At 35.3% G+C, this 20,249-nt stretch overlaps 1 protein-coding gene across 1 annotated transcript in view; it reads right to left on the bottom strand.

The window, feature by feature from the left end:
* The window catches only part of C1H1orf185 (chromosome 1 C1orf185 homolog), a 32,020-nt gene extending 16,111 nt beyond the window's left edge, over positions 1 to 15,909 (bottom strand). The window contains exons 1-2 of the mRNA XM_032612542.1: positions 15,894 to 15,909; positions 6,739 to 6,844 (exon numbers count right to left, since the gene is read on the bottom strand). Coding sequence (XP_032468433.1) covers positions 6,739 to 6,844; positions 15,894 to 15,909 — 122 coding nt within the window. The remainder of the gene's footprint in view (positions 1 to 6,738; positions 6,845 to 15,893) is intronic.
* Between the last annotated feature and the right edge of the window lie 4,340 nt (positions 15,910 to 20,249).

The raw sequence follows: 20,249 nt of genomic DNA, 5'->3' as shown, positions 1-20,249 counted from the left end.
TCTTCCAATCCAAGAACATGGTATATTTCTCCACCTGTTTGTGTCATCTTTGATTTCTTTTATCAGTGTTTTATAGTTTTCTGTGTACAGGTCTTTTGCCTCCTTAGGTAGGTTTATTCCTAGGTATTTTATTGTTTTTATTGTGATGGTAAATGGGATTGTTTCCTTAAATTCTCTTTGTGATATTTTGTTGTTAGTGTAGAGGAATGGAAGAGATTCCTGTGCATTAATTTTGTATCCTGCAACTTTACCAAATTCATTGATTAGCTCTAGCAGCTTTCTGGTGTCATCTTTAGGATATTCTATGTATGGTATCATGTCATTTGCAAACAATGACAGTTTAACTTCTTTTTTTCCAATTTGTAGTCCTTTTATTTCTTTTCTGATTGCCATGGCTAAGACTTCCAAAACTATGTTGAATAAGAGTGGTGAGAGTGGACATCCTTGTCTTGTTCCTGATCTTCAAGGAAATGCTTTCAGTTTTTCACCATTGAGAATGATGTTTGCTGTGGGTTTGTCGTATACAGCCTTTATTACTTTCAGATAGGTTCCCTCTATGTCAACTTTCTGGAGAGTTTTTATCATAAACGGGTGTTGAATTTTGTCAAAAGCTTTTTCTATATCTATTGAGATGATCATATGGTTTTTATTCTTTAATTTGTTAATATGGTGTATCATATTGGTTGATTTGCATATATTGAAGAATCCTTGCATCCCTGGGATAAATCCCACTTGAGCATGGTGTATGATCCTTTGAATGTGTTGTTGGATTCTGTTTGCTAATATTTTGTTGAGGAATTTTGCATCTATATTCATCAGTGATATTGGCCTGTAATTTTCTTTCTTTGTGATTTTTATAGTTTTGGTATCAGGGTGATGGTGGCCTCATAGAATGAGCTTGGGAGTGCTCCTCATTCTGCAATTTTTTGGAAGAGTTTGAGAAGGATAGGTGTTAGTTCTTCTCTAAATGTTTGATAGAATTCACCTGTGAAGCCATCTGGTCCTGCACTTTGTTTGTTGGAAGATCTTTAATTACAGTTTCAATTTCATTACTTGTGATTGGTCTGTTTATATTTTCTAATTCTTCCTGGTTCAGTCTTGGAAAGTTGTACCTTTCCAAGAATTTGTCCATTTCTTTCAGGTTGTCCATTTTATTGGCATACAGTTGCTTGTAGTAGTCTCTTATGATCCTTTGTATTTCTGTGGTGTCAGTTGTAATTTCTCCTTTTTCATTTGTAATTTTATTCAGTCCTCTCCCTTTTTTTTTTGATGAGTCTGGCTAAAGATTTATCAATTTTGTTTATCTTCTCAAAGAACCAGCTTTTAGTTTTGTTGATCTTTGCTACTGTTTTCTTTGTATGTCATTTATTTCTGCTCTGATCTTTATGATTTCTTTCCTTCTACTGACTTTGGTTTTGTTTGTCTGTTTGTTTGTTTGTTCTTTTTTCTCTAGTTGCTCTAGGTGTAAGGTTTAGATTTTTTATTTGAGATTTTTCTTGTTTCTTGAGGTGAGATTGAATTGCTATAGACTTCCTCTTAGAACTGCTTTTTGTCATTGTCATCTGTTTCTATGTATTTTTAAATTTCCTCTTTGATTTCTTCAGTGATCCTTTGCTTATTTAGCAGCTCACTGATCAGCCTCCATGTATTTGTGTTTTTACAGTATTTTCCCCTGTAACTGATTTCTAATCTCATAGCATTGTGGTCAGAAAAGATGCTTGATATGATTTCAATTTTCTTAAATTTACTGAGGCTTGATTTGTGACCTTGGAAAATGTGATCTATCTGGAGAATGTTCCATGTGTACTTGAGACGAAAGTGTATTCTGCCACTTTTGTGTGGAATGTCCTATAAATTTCAATTAAATCTATCTGGTCTATTGTGTCATTTAAAACTTGTATTTCCTTATTTTATGTCTGGATGATCTGTCTTTTGGTTTAAGTGGGGTGTTAAAGTCCCACACTATTGTTGTGTTACTGTCAATTTCCCCTTTTATGGCTGTTAGCATTTGCCTTATGTATTGAGGTGCTCCTATGTTGGGTGCATAAATATTTATAATTGTTATATCTTCTTCTTGGATTGATCCCTTTATCATTATGTAGTGTCCTTCCTTATTGCTTGTAACAGTCTTTATTTTAAAGTCTATTTTATCTTATATGAATATTGCTACTCCAGCTTTCTTGTGATTTCCTTTTGCATGGAATATCTTTATCCATCCCGTCACTTTCAGTCTGTATGTGTCCCTAGGTGTGAAGTGAGTCTCTTGTAGACAGCATATATATGGGTCTTGTTTTTGTATCCATGCAGCCAGTCTGTGTCTTTTGGTTGTAGCATTTAATCCATTCACATTTAAGGTAATTATTGATATGTATGTTCCTATGACCATTTTCTTAATTGTTTTGGGTTTGTTTTTGTAGGTCCTTTTCTTCTCTTGTGTTTCCCACTTAGAGAAGTTCCTTTAGCATTTGTTATAAAGCTGGTTTGGTGGTGCTGAGCTCTCTTAGCTTTTGCTTGTCTGTAAAGGTTTTAATTTCTCCATCGAATCTGAATGAGATCCTTGTCGGGTAGAGTAATCTTGGTTGTAGCTTATTCCCTTTCATCACTTTAAATATATCGTGCCACTCCCTTCTGGCTTGTAGAGTTTCTGCTGAGAAATCAGCTGTTAACCTTATGGGAGTTCCCTTGTATGTTATTTGTCATTTATCCCTTGTTGCTTTTAATAATTTTTCTTTGTCTTTAATATTTGTCAATTTGATTACTATGTGTCTTGGCATGTTTCTCCTTGGGTTTATCCTGCCTGGGACTCTCTGCACTTCCTGGGCTTGAGTGGCTAATTCCTTTTCCATGTTAGGGAAGTTTTCAAGTATAATCTCTTCAAATGTTTTCTCAGACCCTTTCTCTTTCTATTCTTCTTCTGGGACCCCTATAATTCGAATGTTGGTGCATTTAGTGTTGTCCCAGTGGTCTCTAAGATTGTCTTCAATTCTTTTCATTCTTTTTTCTTTATTCACTCCTTGGCAGTTATTTCCACCATTCTATTTTCCAGCTCACTTATTCGTTCTTCTGCCTCGGTTATTCTGCTATTGGTTCCTACTAGTGTATTTTTCATTTTAGTTATTGTGTTGTTCATCACTGTTTGTTTGTTCTTTAGTTCTTCTAGGTTTTTGTTAAACATTTCTTGTATTTTCTTGATCTTTGCCTCCATTCTATTTCCAAGATTTTGGATCATCTTTATTATCATTACTCTGAATTCTTTTTCAGGTAGGTGCCTATTTCCTCTTCATTTGTTTGGCCTTTTAGGTTTTTACCTTGCTCCTCCATATGTAATATATATTTTTTGTCTTATCATTTTTTTTTGATGTGTGGGACTGTGCTCCTGTCTTACTGGTTGTTTGGTCTGACGCTTCCAACATTGGAGTTTGCAGACAGTTGGGTAGAGCTGGGTCTTGGCGGTGAGATGAGGACCCCTGGGAGACCTCACTCTGATTAATATTCCCTGGGGTCTGAGGTTCTCTGTTAGTCCAGTGGTTCAGACTTGGTGCTCCCACCACAGGAGCTCAGACCCAACCCCCCCCAGCCCATGAACCAAGATCCTGGAAGCCACATGGCATGGCAAAAAAAAAAAAAAAGAGAACAATAAGAAGGAATAAAAATTTAGAACACTAACAGATATATTAGAAAAAATAAAAATATAAATGAAACAACAACTGAAAGGTAAAACAGAACCACAATAGTAGGGAAAAAAAAAGGGGCCAGAAAAGGCCTTGGCTGTGTGGGGCGAGGCTTAAGCAGGGGCAGGGTTTAGGCAGGGGGTGGTGTCTGGGCTCAGTACGCAGATGGCTGGAAAAGGCTCTGGTGTGAATGGGGGGCAGGGCTTAGGCTCAGCATGGCTGGAGGGGGCTCAGATTGCCTCTGACCTCAGAGTGTGGAGGATCATGCCCGGGACCCCAGCAGGCTTGCAGGGTCCCGAGTGGGGGCGGGGAACACTAGACCCATTACCCCGATCTTCAGATCCCCTAGGGTCCCTCCCTGTTCACCTCTACTCTTCCCCCTTCTCTTGTTCCCACGTCCCCAGGACCCATGTGGATGGAGGGTCCTCAGAAGGTGGAGGACTAGACCTGGGACCCCAGCATGCTCCCCGGGGCCCAAGTGGGCAGGGGAAATGCTGGCTGCATTCCCCTCTGATCCTCCAAACCCCTGAGGGTCTCTCCCTGTCCCTGTTAATCCCCTTGTGGTGAATGGGTCTCTCCAGGCATGGGAACCCCTTCCCTCTCCCAGTCACCCCTCAGGGGTGCCAGTACCATCTCACCTCCACTTCTCTTCCTCCCTTGCTCCCCCAAACGTCCTACCTAGTCACTTGGGGGTTCCTCCCATCCCCTTGGGTGTCAAGGCCACCCACCAGCATCTGGTAGCTGCCCTAGTTGTGAGGAGATGCAAATTCCATGTCCTCCTACTCCACCATCTTGACTCCATGCCCCCCAGTTGTATGATTTTATATACCCTCTATACATTGATAACCTAAATCTTCAGCCCTGATTTCTCCCCTGAAATTCACACACGTATATCTGACTGTCTAACATTTTTACTTGGATGTTTCATAGGCTTTCAAACTTACATCCAAAATACAACTCCTAGTTTACCACCACTCCCTCAACTTGTTTCCCTCCCAATCACCTCCTCATCTCAGTAAATGGCATGATTAACTACTCAGTTGCTCATGATAAAAACGTAGGTATTAGCATTAACTCTGCCATTTCACTTATCTTTCCTTACCTCATCCAATCCATCAATAAGACCTGCTAACTTTACCTGCAAAACTACCCCAAGTCCAGCCCCTTCTCTTCATCTCCTCTACTTCCATATTAGTCTAAGACACAATCATCCTTAACATGGACTGTGCAATAGCATCCTAACTTGCCTCTCCGCTTTTACTCTTTTTCCATTAACATACAGGATTCATAGAGACATAAGAAAAATCTTTTAAAAATATGAATCAGAACTCTCATACGTTGCTGACGGGAATGTACATCCATCTTGGAAAACTGTTTAGCAGTTTCTTTTAAAGCTAATCATACTATCCACCAATTCTACTCTTACCCAAGGGGAGTGAAAGCACATGTACAAAAAGATTAGAATGTTCACAGCAGCCTTATTTCCTAAGGGCTAAATGTTGGAAATGACCTAAATGTCCATTAACAGAAAAATGGATAAACAAACTGAGGTAAATTCATACAATGTAATACTACTCATTAATCAAAAGAATGAACAGATAAATGCAACAGCATAAATGAATCTCAAAAATATTACATTAAGTGAAAAAAGCAGACATAAAAAGTCCATTTATATGAAGTTCAAGAATAGGCCAAATTAATCTATGGTGATAAAAATCAGAATAATGACTGACTCTGGGTAGGAGGTGGGGAGAAATTCCTGGAAAGCAGGATGAGGGATCCTTACAGGATGATGGAAAATGTCTATATCTTGACTGGGGTTGCGATTACATGGGAATATATTTGTTGAAATTCAACATCATATATTTAAAATCTATATCTCAATTTTTTAAGTGTTATTAAAAGGTAAATCATCTATAGGTGGCATTTTAGTCTTCAAAATGGGAATAATATTACTGCAACTTCATGGGGCAGTTATGAGGTCTAAATGAGATAACTACATATAAAGCACTTAGAACAATATGCAGTAAACCCTTGATTTTAGCTATTATTATGATGATAATATCATTCCCTTGCTTAAAACCTTCTGATGGCAGAAATAATAAAATCTAAATTCCATGTTTTAGCCTACAAATTCCTGTGTGATTTGACCCTTATCTCCCTCTTTAATCTCATCATTATTTCCCTCTCACTTCAGTCTACTCACACTGACTTTCTGTTTACTGAACAATACCATGATCATTCCTACTTGGAGTTTCTGTACTTGCTATCACATTAGCTTAGAAAAAAGCTCTTCCACAGGGTCGTCACATGTCTGGCTTCTTTTTTTAATCTAAGTCTCAGATTAAATACTACCCACTTGAAGAGACATTCCCTGACCACTTTATTTGTTAATTATCTGTCTCCTCCCAGTGGCACTGCAAGTCTGTGAAAGAATGAATTAGTGAATAATTTCTGGTTTTCTGACTTGTGCAAGTGGATAGATAGTATGTATTCATTTGCTGAAATAGGGAATACCGGAAGAGTGTGTGGGAAGATCGTATTACAATTTAAATTTTTTAACATGAGCCAAAGCAAATACTGAACCAATTAAATAATAAAAAAACACCAAATTTTAGGGTTGAAAGGAACTGAGGTATCAAGTATCTTTTTTCCATCTCTGGCAAAAGACTACATTTAGACCATACCAGAGATTCTGTCAGCTCTCTTCTTAAATATCTCCTAAAGAAAGTCTTTTTCTCTCAGTAATGTTTTTAACCTCTAAGTTAGTAGTCAAAATTTTTAAAGTTTTCTAGCCTTCTATTATAACAAACCCATGTCTTCTACAGAATAAAATAGATCTCGTTATTCCTTAAAATTTTAATGCATGAAGATTGCTATTATACTGCTCAGACTATTATACTACTAGGACTTCTCTTTTCAGGCTACTCTAAACATGTAAAGTTTTCTCTCCCCAATCAAATTACAGAATCAATATCATTATAGTTATTTAAATTTAATACCATTTGAGAAAATCTTTCACTGAATTTTTAAAAGAAAAAAAGTCAAATATTCTAATAAATCTTACCTTCGTTTGCAAATCAGGAACCACAAAGCTGATGCCAAAGCAAAGAAACCAATTCCCAAAGTAACAGCACCAGCAGCCAGAAAATAGGTTAAGTGGTTAAAAAAACCTATACAAATAAATTATAAAAGATTATTTCAGGCATATACCTTCATTCTCTATGTAAAATTAAATGACATAATAGCTTGACACATAATGTAGTGTTAATAACACATAATGTGTGTTAATACACAGTAACACCCATAAAAACACACATAATGTGCATTAATAACACATAATGTAGTGTTTAAGACATTAATGAGGAGGTTGGGAGACCTGAATTCTGGTCCTTTGCAATTCTAATAAATTTCAAGACCCTGAGTTTGAGAATTACTCGGGGCCTCATTCTCATTAGGGCCCAGGGCACATTTCTTTGACCCTACCAAAATTTGAGACCTAGGTTTTGCTTGTTTTTATACAGCTGTCACCTCCTTTCTTCTTATCTAGTTGTCTCCCTTTCCAGACCAGCTGTGAATTTTTATGCTACTTTTCCAGTATCATTCTTTGTAGTCCTTCAACATAAGAGGATTTCCATTTTAAGATTTTTATTATCAATCACTACAAGGAGGTAGGTGAGGGTTGTAAAGAACAAATATGAGGAATTTTTAAAGACCTTAGAAATCTTTAAACATTTTATCTCTACTTTTTCTCAGGAACAGTAAAAGATCATAGCCAAAAGCTAAATAAAAACAATGTAAATAATGATATATCACATTTTTATAACTGGAAAAGCCTACAGGAATTATATGGTATAACTCCTTCATTTTCCAGATGATAAAACTGAGGCCCAGGTGAAAGCAGTAAGTGAAGTAAGGTCATGCAGCAAATTAAGGGCAGTCCTCTGTTTTTTTTCTATTATCGTATCCCTGCTACCAAACATCTTAATACTGGTATGTATTAAAAAGAATTAAGAATAAAGAAAGCATGAGATATTTATAGTTAGGTTTGTCAAGTATTCATTAAGATTATGAAATCTGCTACCTAAGCATAAAGCAAGCTGTAGAAAGCTTTCACAGAAGGCTGTATAGAATTTGAAGGGCCTTAAGACAACTTAGGAGTATATTATTTTGGGGAAAAGTGGTTTAAAAGTATAAATCTAATAGAAGATCTTTATGTGTGAACATATTGTAAGTTCCAGTAAGGGTATGAGGTGATAAAGACTTTGTTGTTCCCATACTTCTGTTGTTTTCTAGGTAATTTCCAACTTTCTAGACAGTGCTTCTCAAATTTTAGTTTTCTTTGGGTTCAGAAATATCTACATTTGGAAATTAATTAATGGTACAAAAAAGTTACATAAGGCTATTTATCAAAGTGAAACAATACGAAAAAACACCTCCAATTTTCATTTTTATATATGAAAAAATATAGATATTTTGGACCAGTTAATTTGTTGTGAGGGGCTGTCCTGTGCATTGTGCCAAAGGTATCTCCAGGCATTACCAAATGCATTCTGATGGACAGAACTGCCCTCAGTTGAGGATCACAGGCATAGTGGTATAAGGAAATATCAGATAGGATTAAAAGATAAAAGCAAGATAGATAAAACACATATTTTTTAAAAATTTAAAGATATAGTTGTGCTCAAATATAAGATATATATTTCTATGGACGAAAGTAGAAAAGCAACACACAGAAATAAGTAGGAGCTAAAACCACAAGCATGCTAGGCACCGAGATCTGGAAGCAGGAATTAACTAGAAGCAGAGAATATCAGTGAGAGAATTCCCAGACCAAGCCATCCTCTGGCCTGGTGAATGACCAGCTCAAAAGAGGACCAAGGAGGAATCTTGGAAATTATAAATTAAAAAATTTCAAGATGGAGTACATGCTTCTTTAAATACAAAGAATTAATGAAATGAAAGATAATACTGAGAGATTCACCCAATTACATAAAAAAGTGAAAAATGTGATAAATTATGAGACTTGGAAAAGATTAAGAGCATATAGCATAAAACTAATAGGGGTCCCAAAAGAGAGGACAGAGAAGTAGCAGAGAAGCAATATTAAGAGATACAGCCTAAAAAGGTTTTTTCTTTTCCTTTTTTAAAATTAATTTATTTTTGGCTGCGTTGGGTCTTCATTGCTGCATGCGGGCTTTCTCTAGTTGCGGTGAGTGGGGGCTACTCTTTGTTGCGGTGCATGGGCTTACTGCAGTGGCTTCTCTTGTTGCGAAACACAGGTTCTAGGCATGCGGGCTTCAGTAGCTGTAGCACGCAGGCTCAGTAGTTGTGGCTCGCGGGCTCTAGGGCACAGGCTCAGTAGTTGTGGCACACGGGCTTAGTTGCTCTGCAGCATGTGGGATCTTTCCGGACCAGAGATTGAACCCATGTCCCCTGCATTAACAGGTGGATTCTTAACCACTGCACCACCAGGGAAGCCCAGAAGGTTTTTTCTTTAAAAAACTTTTTTTCAATTTACACATACTAAAATTCACTTGTGTGTGTGTGTGTGTGTGTGTGTGTGTGCAGTTCTGTAAGTTTTGACAAATATAAAAAGTATTTAATCACCACGACAACCAAGTTACAGAAAACTTCCATCACCCCAAAACATTTCCTTGTACAGCCTCTTAGTAGTCAAGTAGTAGTAGTAGTAGTAGTAGTCAAGTACTAACTGCTGGCAACCACTGATTATTTTCCATCCCTATTCTCTATCCTTATGTTTTTGCCTTTTCCAGAATTTCGTATAAATAGAATACAGCATGTTGTCTTTTGAGTCTGGCTTTTTTTTTTTTTTTTTTTTTTTTTTTTTTTTTTTTTTTTTTTTTTTTTTTTTTTGAGTCTGGCTTTTTTAACTTAGCATAATGCATTTGAGATTCAGCCATGTTGTTGCATGTATCAGTAGTTTGTTTCTTTTTATTGCTGAGTAACATTCCACTTTATAGATGGACCACAGTTTATTCCCCAGCTAAGAGATGTTTGGTTGTTTCCAGTTTGGGGTTGTTAGGAATAAGGCATACTATACATTTGCATACAGTTGCTTATTTGAACATAAATTTTTACTTCAGTAGGCTCATATAACAAGTATATATTCAAATTTATAAGAAACTACCAAACTGCTTTCCAAAGTGGCTGTTCTGTCTTGCTTTCTCACCAGCAAATACAACAGTTTCAGTTGCTCTGTATCATGGCTACCACTTGATATTGTCAGTTTCATTTCGGCCATCCTAATAGATGCACAGTGGTATCTTACTGTGGAGATACAGTGGTATCTTCCTTAAAAAAAAGGAAAAGAAAAAACCCTTTTAAGCTGCATCTTTTAATATTGCTTCTCTGCTACTTCTCTCTTTTTTGGGACCCCTGTTTTAATTTACATTTCCTTAGTGAATAAGTATGTTGAGTGTCTTTCCACATGCTTATTTGCCATCCATATATCTTACTCAGTGAAGTATTTGTTCAAATCTTTGCTGATTTTTTTAGAATTCTTTATATATTCTGGATACAAATCCGTGGTCAGATACATGATTTGGAAATATTTTCTCCCATCTGTGGCTTGTCTTTTCAATTCTCTTAATAGTGTCTTTCACAGAGCAAAACTTTTTAATTTTAGTGATATCCAATTTATCAACTTTTTTCTTTTATGGTTTGTGCTATGGGCTGTATCTAAGAACTCTTTGCAGGTCACAAAGATTTTCTTCTATGTTTTCCTATAAAATATTTCTAGTTTTATGTTTTACATTTAATTCATGATTCATTTTGAATTAATTTTTGCATAAGGTGAGAGGTAGGGGTCAAGTTTTTTGGGTTTTTTTGTTTTGGGATATGTGTATTTAGTAGTTCCAACACTATTTGATGAAAAGACCATCCTTTCTTCATAGAGTTGTTGTTGCACCCTTGTCAAAAATCAATTAGCTATATTTGTGTCTGTCTATTTCTGGAATCTCTATTCTGTCCCCTTGGTATACATTGTCTATTCTTTCACCAATAACAACAATAATAATAATCTAATATTTATACAGCAAATACTATATGCCAGGCACGTTCAAAGTGATTCACTCATTTAAATTCAAAGATGTTCACTCATTTAATTCTCACAACTCTATAAGCTAAGTATTATTATTTCCCCACTTTACAGATGAGGAAACAGATGAGGCAAAAATGAGGTTAAGTAACTTGCTCAAAGGCATACAACCAATAAATGAGAGAACAATAGTAATTAAAAAATTGCTAAAGTCCTTCTTTACCTAGTATAGACAATGAATATCTTTAGATTTTGTTAGAAAAACAGCTAAGTATAAATGCTAAATATTTAAGGGTATCATAAAAGAGGATATCTAAATGGCCAATAAATATATGAAAACTTCATTAATAATCACAGAAATGCAAATTAAACCACAACGAGTCAATATGACAACCCTGTACAATGCCTAAAATGAAAAAGATGGAAAATATCAAGTGCTGTCAAGGTGGCAGAGTAACATGAATTCTCACTCACTGTTGGTGGGAATGTAATTTTCTATAATACTTTGGAAAACTGTTTGGCACTATTATTAAAGCTGAACATATACATACCCTATGACCCAGCAACTCTTAGACATATACCAAACTGAAGTACATATATATTTTCTTAAAAATATATGCTAGAATGTTGATAGCATCACTTTTACGTGTGTATGTTGATAGAGACACAAACTGGAAACTACCCAAAGGCCCACTGATAGTTAAACGGATAAATTTTAAAAGTTTAATTGATTTAAGGAAGCAGAATGTTCTATAACAATGGGAAAGAATAGAGTACAACTATGCACAACAAAGTGGATAAATTTCATAAATAATGTTGGGCAAAAGAAGGCAAACAAAGACATCAGGGGGGAGTTCAGGGATGCTGGTAATTAACATACTGTTTCTTGAACAGGGTGCTGGTTATAGAGATGTGTTCAGTGAAAATTCAAGCTTAACACTTATGACTTATGAATAAACTAGATCTATATGTATCACCATAAATAGAACTGAAAAACCTAGTGTTCAGTGAATAAAGCAATTTCCATAAATTTATATTCATTATTCTAATCACATACTGATTCCATTTATGCACATTAAAAGAAAACACAAAATAATACTTTTTAAAAAACAATGTGACAGAAGTATTAAAATACACCATACTCATATTCACTCACTCACCATACTCATGTCACTCATGTGACAGAAGTATTAAAATACACCATACTCATATTAGTTGTGTCTGGGGAGGAAATGAGGGGAATGGGACTATGGACTGAATATGAACTTAAGACTTTACCTGTAATGTTTTCTTTAAAAAATTAAAAATCTGAAGTTTATATGACCAAAAAATATTTATTTAGTAGAAGATTACATGAATGTTTGTTATTCTTTGTCCTTTTCTTTTTACTTTTCTCAAGTATAAAAAATATAAAAACAATAGGATCTCAATTTTGTAAAAAAAAGAAAGAAAAGAAAAAGGGAGAAACATACTTTTATAAGGAAAATAATCAATATTGGCTACTCCTGGGGTAAGGGCTTAGTTATAATTTTCCACTCCAGACTTTTCTGTACATTCAGATTTTCTAGCATGAGAATCTTAGAAAAATCAGGAACAAAAATTTTTAATCTTAATATGTGATTCTTGACTCCTTTACTTAGTACATGTCTCACTGCAGCAACTTCTCTATTGTTATCACTGTGTTTACAGCCTACTTAGCTTCCTCCTCCTTAAGATCTCTGCCCTCCTCTTTATCCTTTTTGTAATTCTCCACTAGGGAAGAAAATAGGTGTGACTAGTAAAACACCATTCTACTCCCTGGTTTAAATGGGCCATTTATATCTCAGGGGAATTCCAGTGAGCTCTAGAGAATATGAAAGTTCCCAAACCATTTTACCAAGAGAAAGACAAATTACATATTTTCTAATACCTCCAACAAATCACACTTTATCTATAAATCAATCTGTAAAATGAAAAGGCTTGACTCTATGATCATTAAGATCCCCTCCCACTTTGAAGATTTAGTCAATATACAAGTTAAAGAAACACTATATACAGAGGTAGGAGTTTTACTTTCTTGACTCTGCCCTTAAGTATGCTATCTAAAGTAATGACTCCTCACTTTCAACAGTCACTTTATTATATGATCCTGTTTCTTCATCTTTAATAATTGCTATAATAAATAGTCTTCTTTACTTATTGGTTTACTGTCTATTGTCTGTCTTCTTCTACTAGAAGATAAATCTTTTTCACCCTGGTATTCTTAGAGTTTAGAATAATGACTGGTTACTCAAAAATGATTGACTATTCAATGAATAAACGATAGGCACTGTGCTAGATGTTAGTATTAGAAAAATGAATAATAAAGGTGTGTGGGTTTTTCTTGTTTTTTTTGTTTGTTTGTTCGTTTCTTGGCTGTGCCACTCAGCATGCAGGATCTTAGTTCCCCGACCAGAGATCAAATCTGCACCCCCCAGCTGTAGAAATGTGGAGTCTTAACCACTGGACCACCAGGGAAGTCCCTAGGTATGTGGTTTAGTAGGAAGTTCATATATGTGGAAAAGAATAAGTGCAATTAAAAAGGTATTATAGGCATTATAATGGAAGAAATAAATACAAAATACAGATACAGGAAGATCTGTAGAAAGATAGGAGAAAAATTTTTTTTAATTCCATAGTATAGTTAAACATGGTTTGAGAACTTCCTATTGCCAAACCCTTGCCAAGAATTGGTGACTGAGGACTTCTTTGGTGGCACAGTGTTTAAGAGTCCGCCTGCCAATGCAGGGGACACAGGTTCAATCCCTGTTCCGGGAGGATACCACATGCTGCAGAGCAACTAAGCCCATGCGACACAACTACTGAGCCTGCACTCTAGAGCCCATGAGCCACAACTACTGAGCCCATGCACCACAACTACTGAAGCCCACATGCCCTAGAGCCTGTGCTTTGCAACAAGAGAAGCCACTGCAATGAGAAGCCCGCACACCGTAACAAAGAGTAGTCCCTGCTCGTCACAACTAGAGAAACCCCACATGCAGCAATGAAGACCCAACACAGCCAATAAATAAATAAACGAACAAAAAAAAAAGAATTGGTGACTAAAAGATAAGTAACACATGGTCATAGAGTTTAAAATCTGGGGGGTACAACATTTAAACAGAATATTCATTACAATATTCTAATTATTATGATAATGACCTGTTGACAGCACTAAGACAACAGAGGCACTTTGACTAAGTGCAGGAACAGTTTCTTAGGGAACACCTGAGCTAAATCTTACAGAATGAGTAAGAGATAGCTAGCCAAAGATATTAAATCCTAAACCAGGTATGACCCTTTCACCTTAAGATAAACAAAACTTTCTCTCTATGCACAGTAACCTCCAGCTTACAGTTGATCCTTTTCTTACCATTTGCAGCCAAAACTCTTTAAATGAGAATTTCTACTTCACAACTTCTATTCCCAAGGTCATTAATAACTTCATTAACACAAAATTGAAAGGTCACTATTGACCATTCTCTCTCTCTCTTACCTTGGCATAAGTAAAATAAATTCACTTGGTTTTTTCCCATTTCTCTGTCTATAATGTTATTGCCTTTATAGGTTCCTCTTCCCCAGTCTGTCTATCCTTTAACCTATCTATCTATAGCTGGATATATACATATCCTTTAACATATCTACATATGGATATATATAGATATATAAAGGATATAGTTAAATATAGACATGGATATAGGTGTTACTTATCTGTATCTATGCCTATATCTTTAACCAGAATTACTATATATTTGTGTCAGGAGTAGTTTCAGATTAACTTTTGTAGTGATTCCAGAACTGAATGTTCGGTTTTATTTTTTGAGTATTCAATACCTTTTTATTATACTCTCCTAGGGTTTTGCCAGATTTTGTCTCAGGTTTACTCCAGTTCAACAAATGCTTATTGAACACCAAATATGTGTGAGATACTGTTTGAGACACCAAGGGAGGGATAAAAGGCCATTGAAGTAAGCATGAATCTTTACCCTGAGGTTTAAAAGTCTATAATAAAATATAAGCAGGGCTCATATGCAACTGGTATAAAAAGTTGACCACACTGATTTTTTTTTTAGTTGTTGGCTGCTCTGATTGAATACAAAGCTAACTAGGAAGAACTTGTACTTGGAAGAGATACTTATTATGCTGGTTGGATTTTAATGTTATTATTTGAAAAATGGGAGTCATATTACCTGTCTCATATAATTAGAATAAGGAATAAATAAGATAATGTTGCAAGGAATTACTAACATAGTAAAGAAGACGACATCTCAAACAGCATGCATATACCAGGCCATAAAGCAAGACTCAACAGTTTTTTAGGATTATTACAGATACCACATTCTCTGACAATAATACAATTAATTTTAAATTAGTAACCTAATACATACTCTAGGAAAAGCTTCCATACTTGGAAATTTTTAATCACACTGTAAATAACTCTTGCATTAAAGAAGAAATCAATGGAAATTTGGAAATTACATAAAACTAATCAATAAAGAAGCACTATGTATAAATGCTTGCAGCAACAAAGCTGAAGACAAATTCAAGGGGGAAAAAGAAGCTGAAAAAAAAATGAGCTTAGCATTCAAATTGCAAGTTGAAAAAGACAAGCAAATTGAGTCCAAATAATGTGGAGGAAGAAAATAAAAAAGAACAGAAATTAGTGAAAAAATATTAAGATTTTAGGTAAACACTAACAAGATTAACATATCTCTAGTAAGAGTAACCAAATTTTAAAAAAGAAGGCACAGGTAAACAATTTCAAAGATGAAGAAAGAACATAATTACAGTTACAGCAGAAATTAAAATAAGAAAATACTTTCAACAAATTTATGCTAGTATATTCTAAAACTTATACTAAATTATATATACCTAAAAAGTGACTTACAAAAAGTGACTCAAGAATAGAAAACTTAAATGAACATGTATCCATTAAACTGAATCAACAGTTACAAAATTTCCCCCAAAGAAAGCAGCAGGCCCCAATAACTTTACAATTTCTACTGTATACCCATGATTCAAGTATTTCTTATCTTATACAAGCCCTTCCAGAGAATAGAAAGAGGTTTCTGGCTGTTTGTCCAAATGTATTTTCCTCTTCTTCCCAGGCAAAAAGATAGACTACATGTCCCAGCTTCACATACCATTAGGTGAAGCCATGCAACTGAGTTCTAACCAATGGAATTTGAATGGAAATGATGTCATAAAAACCTCCTAAGCACCTTTCTCCATGTTCTTTCTCCCTTTAGGCTTGACTGGGCTGGAGGTGAACCTCAGGGAACTTTGGAAGCCATGTATCATCATGGATGTAATTGACATTTACAGAACACTCAACCTAAATGAAATGAAACACAACATATCAGGATTTGTGGGATGCCACCAAAGCAGTATGTAGGGGAAAATCAATACCAAAAAACTACAGTATTAGGGAAAAAATGTGTGAATAACCTTAAAAACTAAAATAAATAGAGCAAATTAAATCCAAAGTAAAGAAAAGAAAAAAATCTAAAGACCAAGTGAAAACCAATGAAATAGAAAACAGAAAAACAATAAAGAAAATCAATGAAACAAAAACCTGATTCTCTGATATCTATATAATTGATCAACTTCTAGCTAGATTGACCAATAAAAAGAAAAAAGGCACAACTTATCAATACCAGAAATGAGAGGGCTTCTGTGGTGGTGCAGTGGTTAAGAATCTGCCTGCCAAGGCACAGGACATGGGTTTGAGCCCTGGTCCAGGAAGATCCCACATGCTGTAGAGCAACTAAGTCCACGCTCCACAACTACTGAGCCTGCACTCTAGAGCCCACAAGCCACAACTACTGAGCCTGCATGCCACAACCACTGAAGCCCACACACCTAGAGCCTGTGTTCTGCAGCAAGAGAAGCCACTGCAATGAGAAGCCCATGCACCACAACGAACAGTAGCCCCTGCTTGCCACAACTAAAGAAAGCCCGAGCCTAGCAACAGAGACTCAATGCAGCCAAAAATAAATAAATAAATTTATTTTTAAAAAGAAATGAAAGATGTGACATTACTACAGATTTTACAGATATTAAAATAATAATAAGGCAATATTATGAACAATTTTATGTTAATAAATCTAACTTAGATGAAAGGGAAAATTCCTTAAAATACATAATTTTCAAAGTTCACTCAAGAAGAAATAGATAACATAGATAGACACACATCTACTAAATAAATTGAAATTGTAGTTAAAATTCTTAAAAAGAAACTCCATGTCCAAGTGCTTCACTGGTAAATTCTACCAAATATTTTAAGGGAAAAAATAGTATTAATTCTATACAAATGCTTTCAAAAATTTGAAGACAAGAGAATTCTTTTTTGATTTATCCTATGAGGCTGACATTACCCTGATACCAAAGCCAGGGAAAAAAAGAGGGAGAGAGAGAGAGAGACGTGAGAGAGAGAAAGAGAGGAAATTACAAACTGAACAGATATGCAAAATGCATCTATGGACACAGATGCAAAATTCTAAACAATATTTTAGCAAATTAAGTCCAACATTATATTAAAAGGATAATACATCATGACCAAGTGGGGTTTATCACAAGAAAACAAGGTTGGTTTACCATGAAAAAAACAATCAATGCAATTCACCATATTAAGAAGTTAGAAAAGAAAATCCATGTGATCAATATGGATCTGTGTCAATAGACGAAAAATTTTGTAACATCCATTCCTGATTTAAAAAAAAAGCTCTCAGAAACTAGGATAGAAGGGAATCTCTATCCTAGTTATCAGATTCCCCAACCTGAGAAAAGTCATTTATTGAAAACATCAGACTTAATGGTGAAAGATTGAATGCTTTCCTCCTAAAATCAGTAACAATACAGGGATATCCACTCTTACAACTTCTGTTCAACACTGCACTGAAGGGTCTAGCCAGTGCAACCAGGTATGAAAAAGAAATAAAAGACATCTAGAGTAAAATGGAAAAAATAAGAGTTATATTCTCAGTGCTTTGGTCTGAATGTTTCCGTGCCCCCCAAATTCATATGTTGAAATGCTAATGCCCAATGTGATGGTTTTAGGAGGTGGGGCCTTCAAGAAGTGGTTAGGTCTTGAGAGTGGAGACCTTGTGAAAGGGATTAGTGCTCTTATGAAAAAGATCCCACAGAGCTCCCTAGCTCCTTCCACCACTTGAGAACACATCAAGAAGCAAGAAGAGGGCTCTTACCAGACACAAAACTTGATCATTTTGGCCCCATATATCAGATTTAAAGCTTCCAGAACTGTGAGAAATAAATTTCTGTTGTTTATAATACATCCAGTTTGTGGTATTATGTTATAGCAGCTCGAATTGACTAAGACACACAGAGAACATGATCATCTATGTAGAAAATACTGTGGAATTTTAAATAAACTAGTACAAAAATTAAGTGAGTTTAATAAGATTGCAGGATACAAGAACAATGTACAAAAAAAATTGTCTTCTGGTACTGTTAACTCCTAGAAGAAAACAGAAAAATTGTTTCATGACATTAGTCTTTGAAATTATTTCATGAATATGACACCAAAAGCATAGATTAAAAAAGCAAAAATAGACAAGTGGGACTATATCAAACTAAAAACTTTCTGCACAGCAAAGGAAACAATCGACAGAGTGATAAGGCAACATACAGAATGGAAAAAATATTTACAAACCATAAGAGGTCAATTTCCAAAATATAAAAGCTACAACTCAATAGCAAAAAAACTAATAACCCAACTTAAAAATGGGCTAAAGACTTGAATAGACATTTCTCCAAAGAAAACACATAAATGGCCAATAGGCATATGAAAAGATGTTCAACATCTCTAACACTTAGGGAAATGTAAATCAAAACCATAATGAGATATAACCTCACACCAGTTAGAATGACTATTTTCAACAACAACAACAACAACACAAAAGAGGATACAGAGAAACTGGAACCCTTGTACACTGTTGGTGGAAATGCAAAGTGGTGCAGCTCCTATGGAAAACAGTATTGAGATTCCTCAAAAAATTAAAATTAGAACTACCATATGATTCAGCAACCCCACTATGGGTATTTATCCAAAAGAAATAAAAACAAGATCTCAAAGACGCATTAGTACTCCAATGTTCAGTACAGCACTATTCACAATAGCTAAAATGTGTAAAAAAACTAAACATCCACCAGTGTATAAATGGATAAAGAAAATGTAGTATATACATACAGCCTTAAAAAAGAATGAAATCCTGCAAAATATGACAACATGGATGAACCTGAAGGACATTATCCTAAGTGAAATAAGTCAGTCACATTAGGACAAATACTGTGTAATTCCATTTATATGAGGTACAATCAAACTCATAGAAACATAGAGTGGTGGTTGCCAGGGGCTGGAGGAAGGAAGGAAATGAAGAGTTGCTAATCAATGGGCATAAAATCTTAACTATGCAAGATGGATAAGTTCTAGAGATCTGCTGTACAACACTGTGCCTATAGTTAACAGTACTGTATTACACACTTAAAAATTTATGAGGGTACATTTCATAATTTTTTAAGTGTTCTTACCACAATAAAATAAAAATTTTTAAAAAGACAAAACAAAAAGAAAAGTCTTTCTATATACTATCAAAAACAATTGGAAGGGCAGAAGTTGAGACACAGAGGTAGAGAACAAATGTATGGACGCCAAGGGGGGAAAGCCGCGGGTGGGTGGGGATGGTGATGTGATGAATTGGGCAACTAAGACTGACATGTATACACTGATGTGTATAAAATTGATGACTAATAAGAACCTGCTATATAAAAAATAAATAAAATAAAATTCAAAAAAAAAAGTGCCATAATGTTTGCCTTCCTTCTGTTTAGGATAAGAAAAAAACAAAAAAACAATTGGAAACTGAAATGTTCAAAAATTACCATTTGCAACAGCATAAAAATATGAAATACTTAGGGATAAATCTGATAAAAGATGTGAAAAGCCTGTACACAAGCAACTACAAAATATTGCTAAGTGGAATTAGGGATGACCTAAATAAAAAGAGACACATATCTTGCTCATGGGTTGAGACACATACTACTGTTCTGATATTAATTCTCCCTAAATTGATCTATAGTTTCAATGCAATCCCAATCAAAATTCCAGTAGGCTTTTTTATAAAAATTGATAAGGTGATTCTAAAATTCAGATGGAAATGCAAAAGACCAAGAATAGTTAAAACACCTCTAAAAAAAGGAGAAAAAGTTGGAGGGATAACTACATGATTTAAAGACTTATTATAATTAAAATAGTAATCAAAACAGCATGGTATTGACAACCAGGGCACCTACCAGGCACTGGTGGGGGACCTTGGAGACCTAAAGTGATGGGAGTGATCCCCATGCAACTGGGTGGGATGTTGGGGGAAGGAGGGGGAAGGAAAAGTGGAGGCAGGATGGGACTGGTGCCACTGAGGGGCAGCTGGGGAAGAGAAGGGGTTCCAACTCACAGCAAGGGAATCAGCTGGGACAGAGAGAGA

The sequence above is a fragment of the Phocoena sinus genome, chromosome 1, assembly GCF_008692025.1.
Source record: "Phocoena sinus isolate mPhoSin1 chromosome 1, mPhoSin1.pri, whole genome shotgun sequence".
NCBI lineage: Eukaryota > Metazoa > Chordata > Mammalia > Artiodactyla > Phocoenidae > Phocoena > Phocoena sinus.
This window is presented reverse-complemented; position numbering and strand designations above follow the sequence as displayed.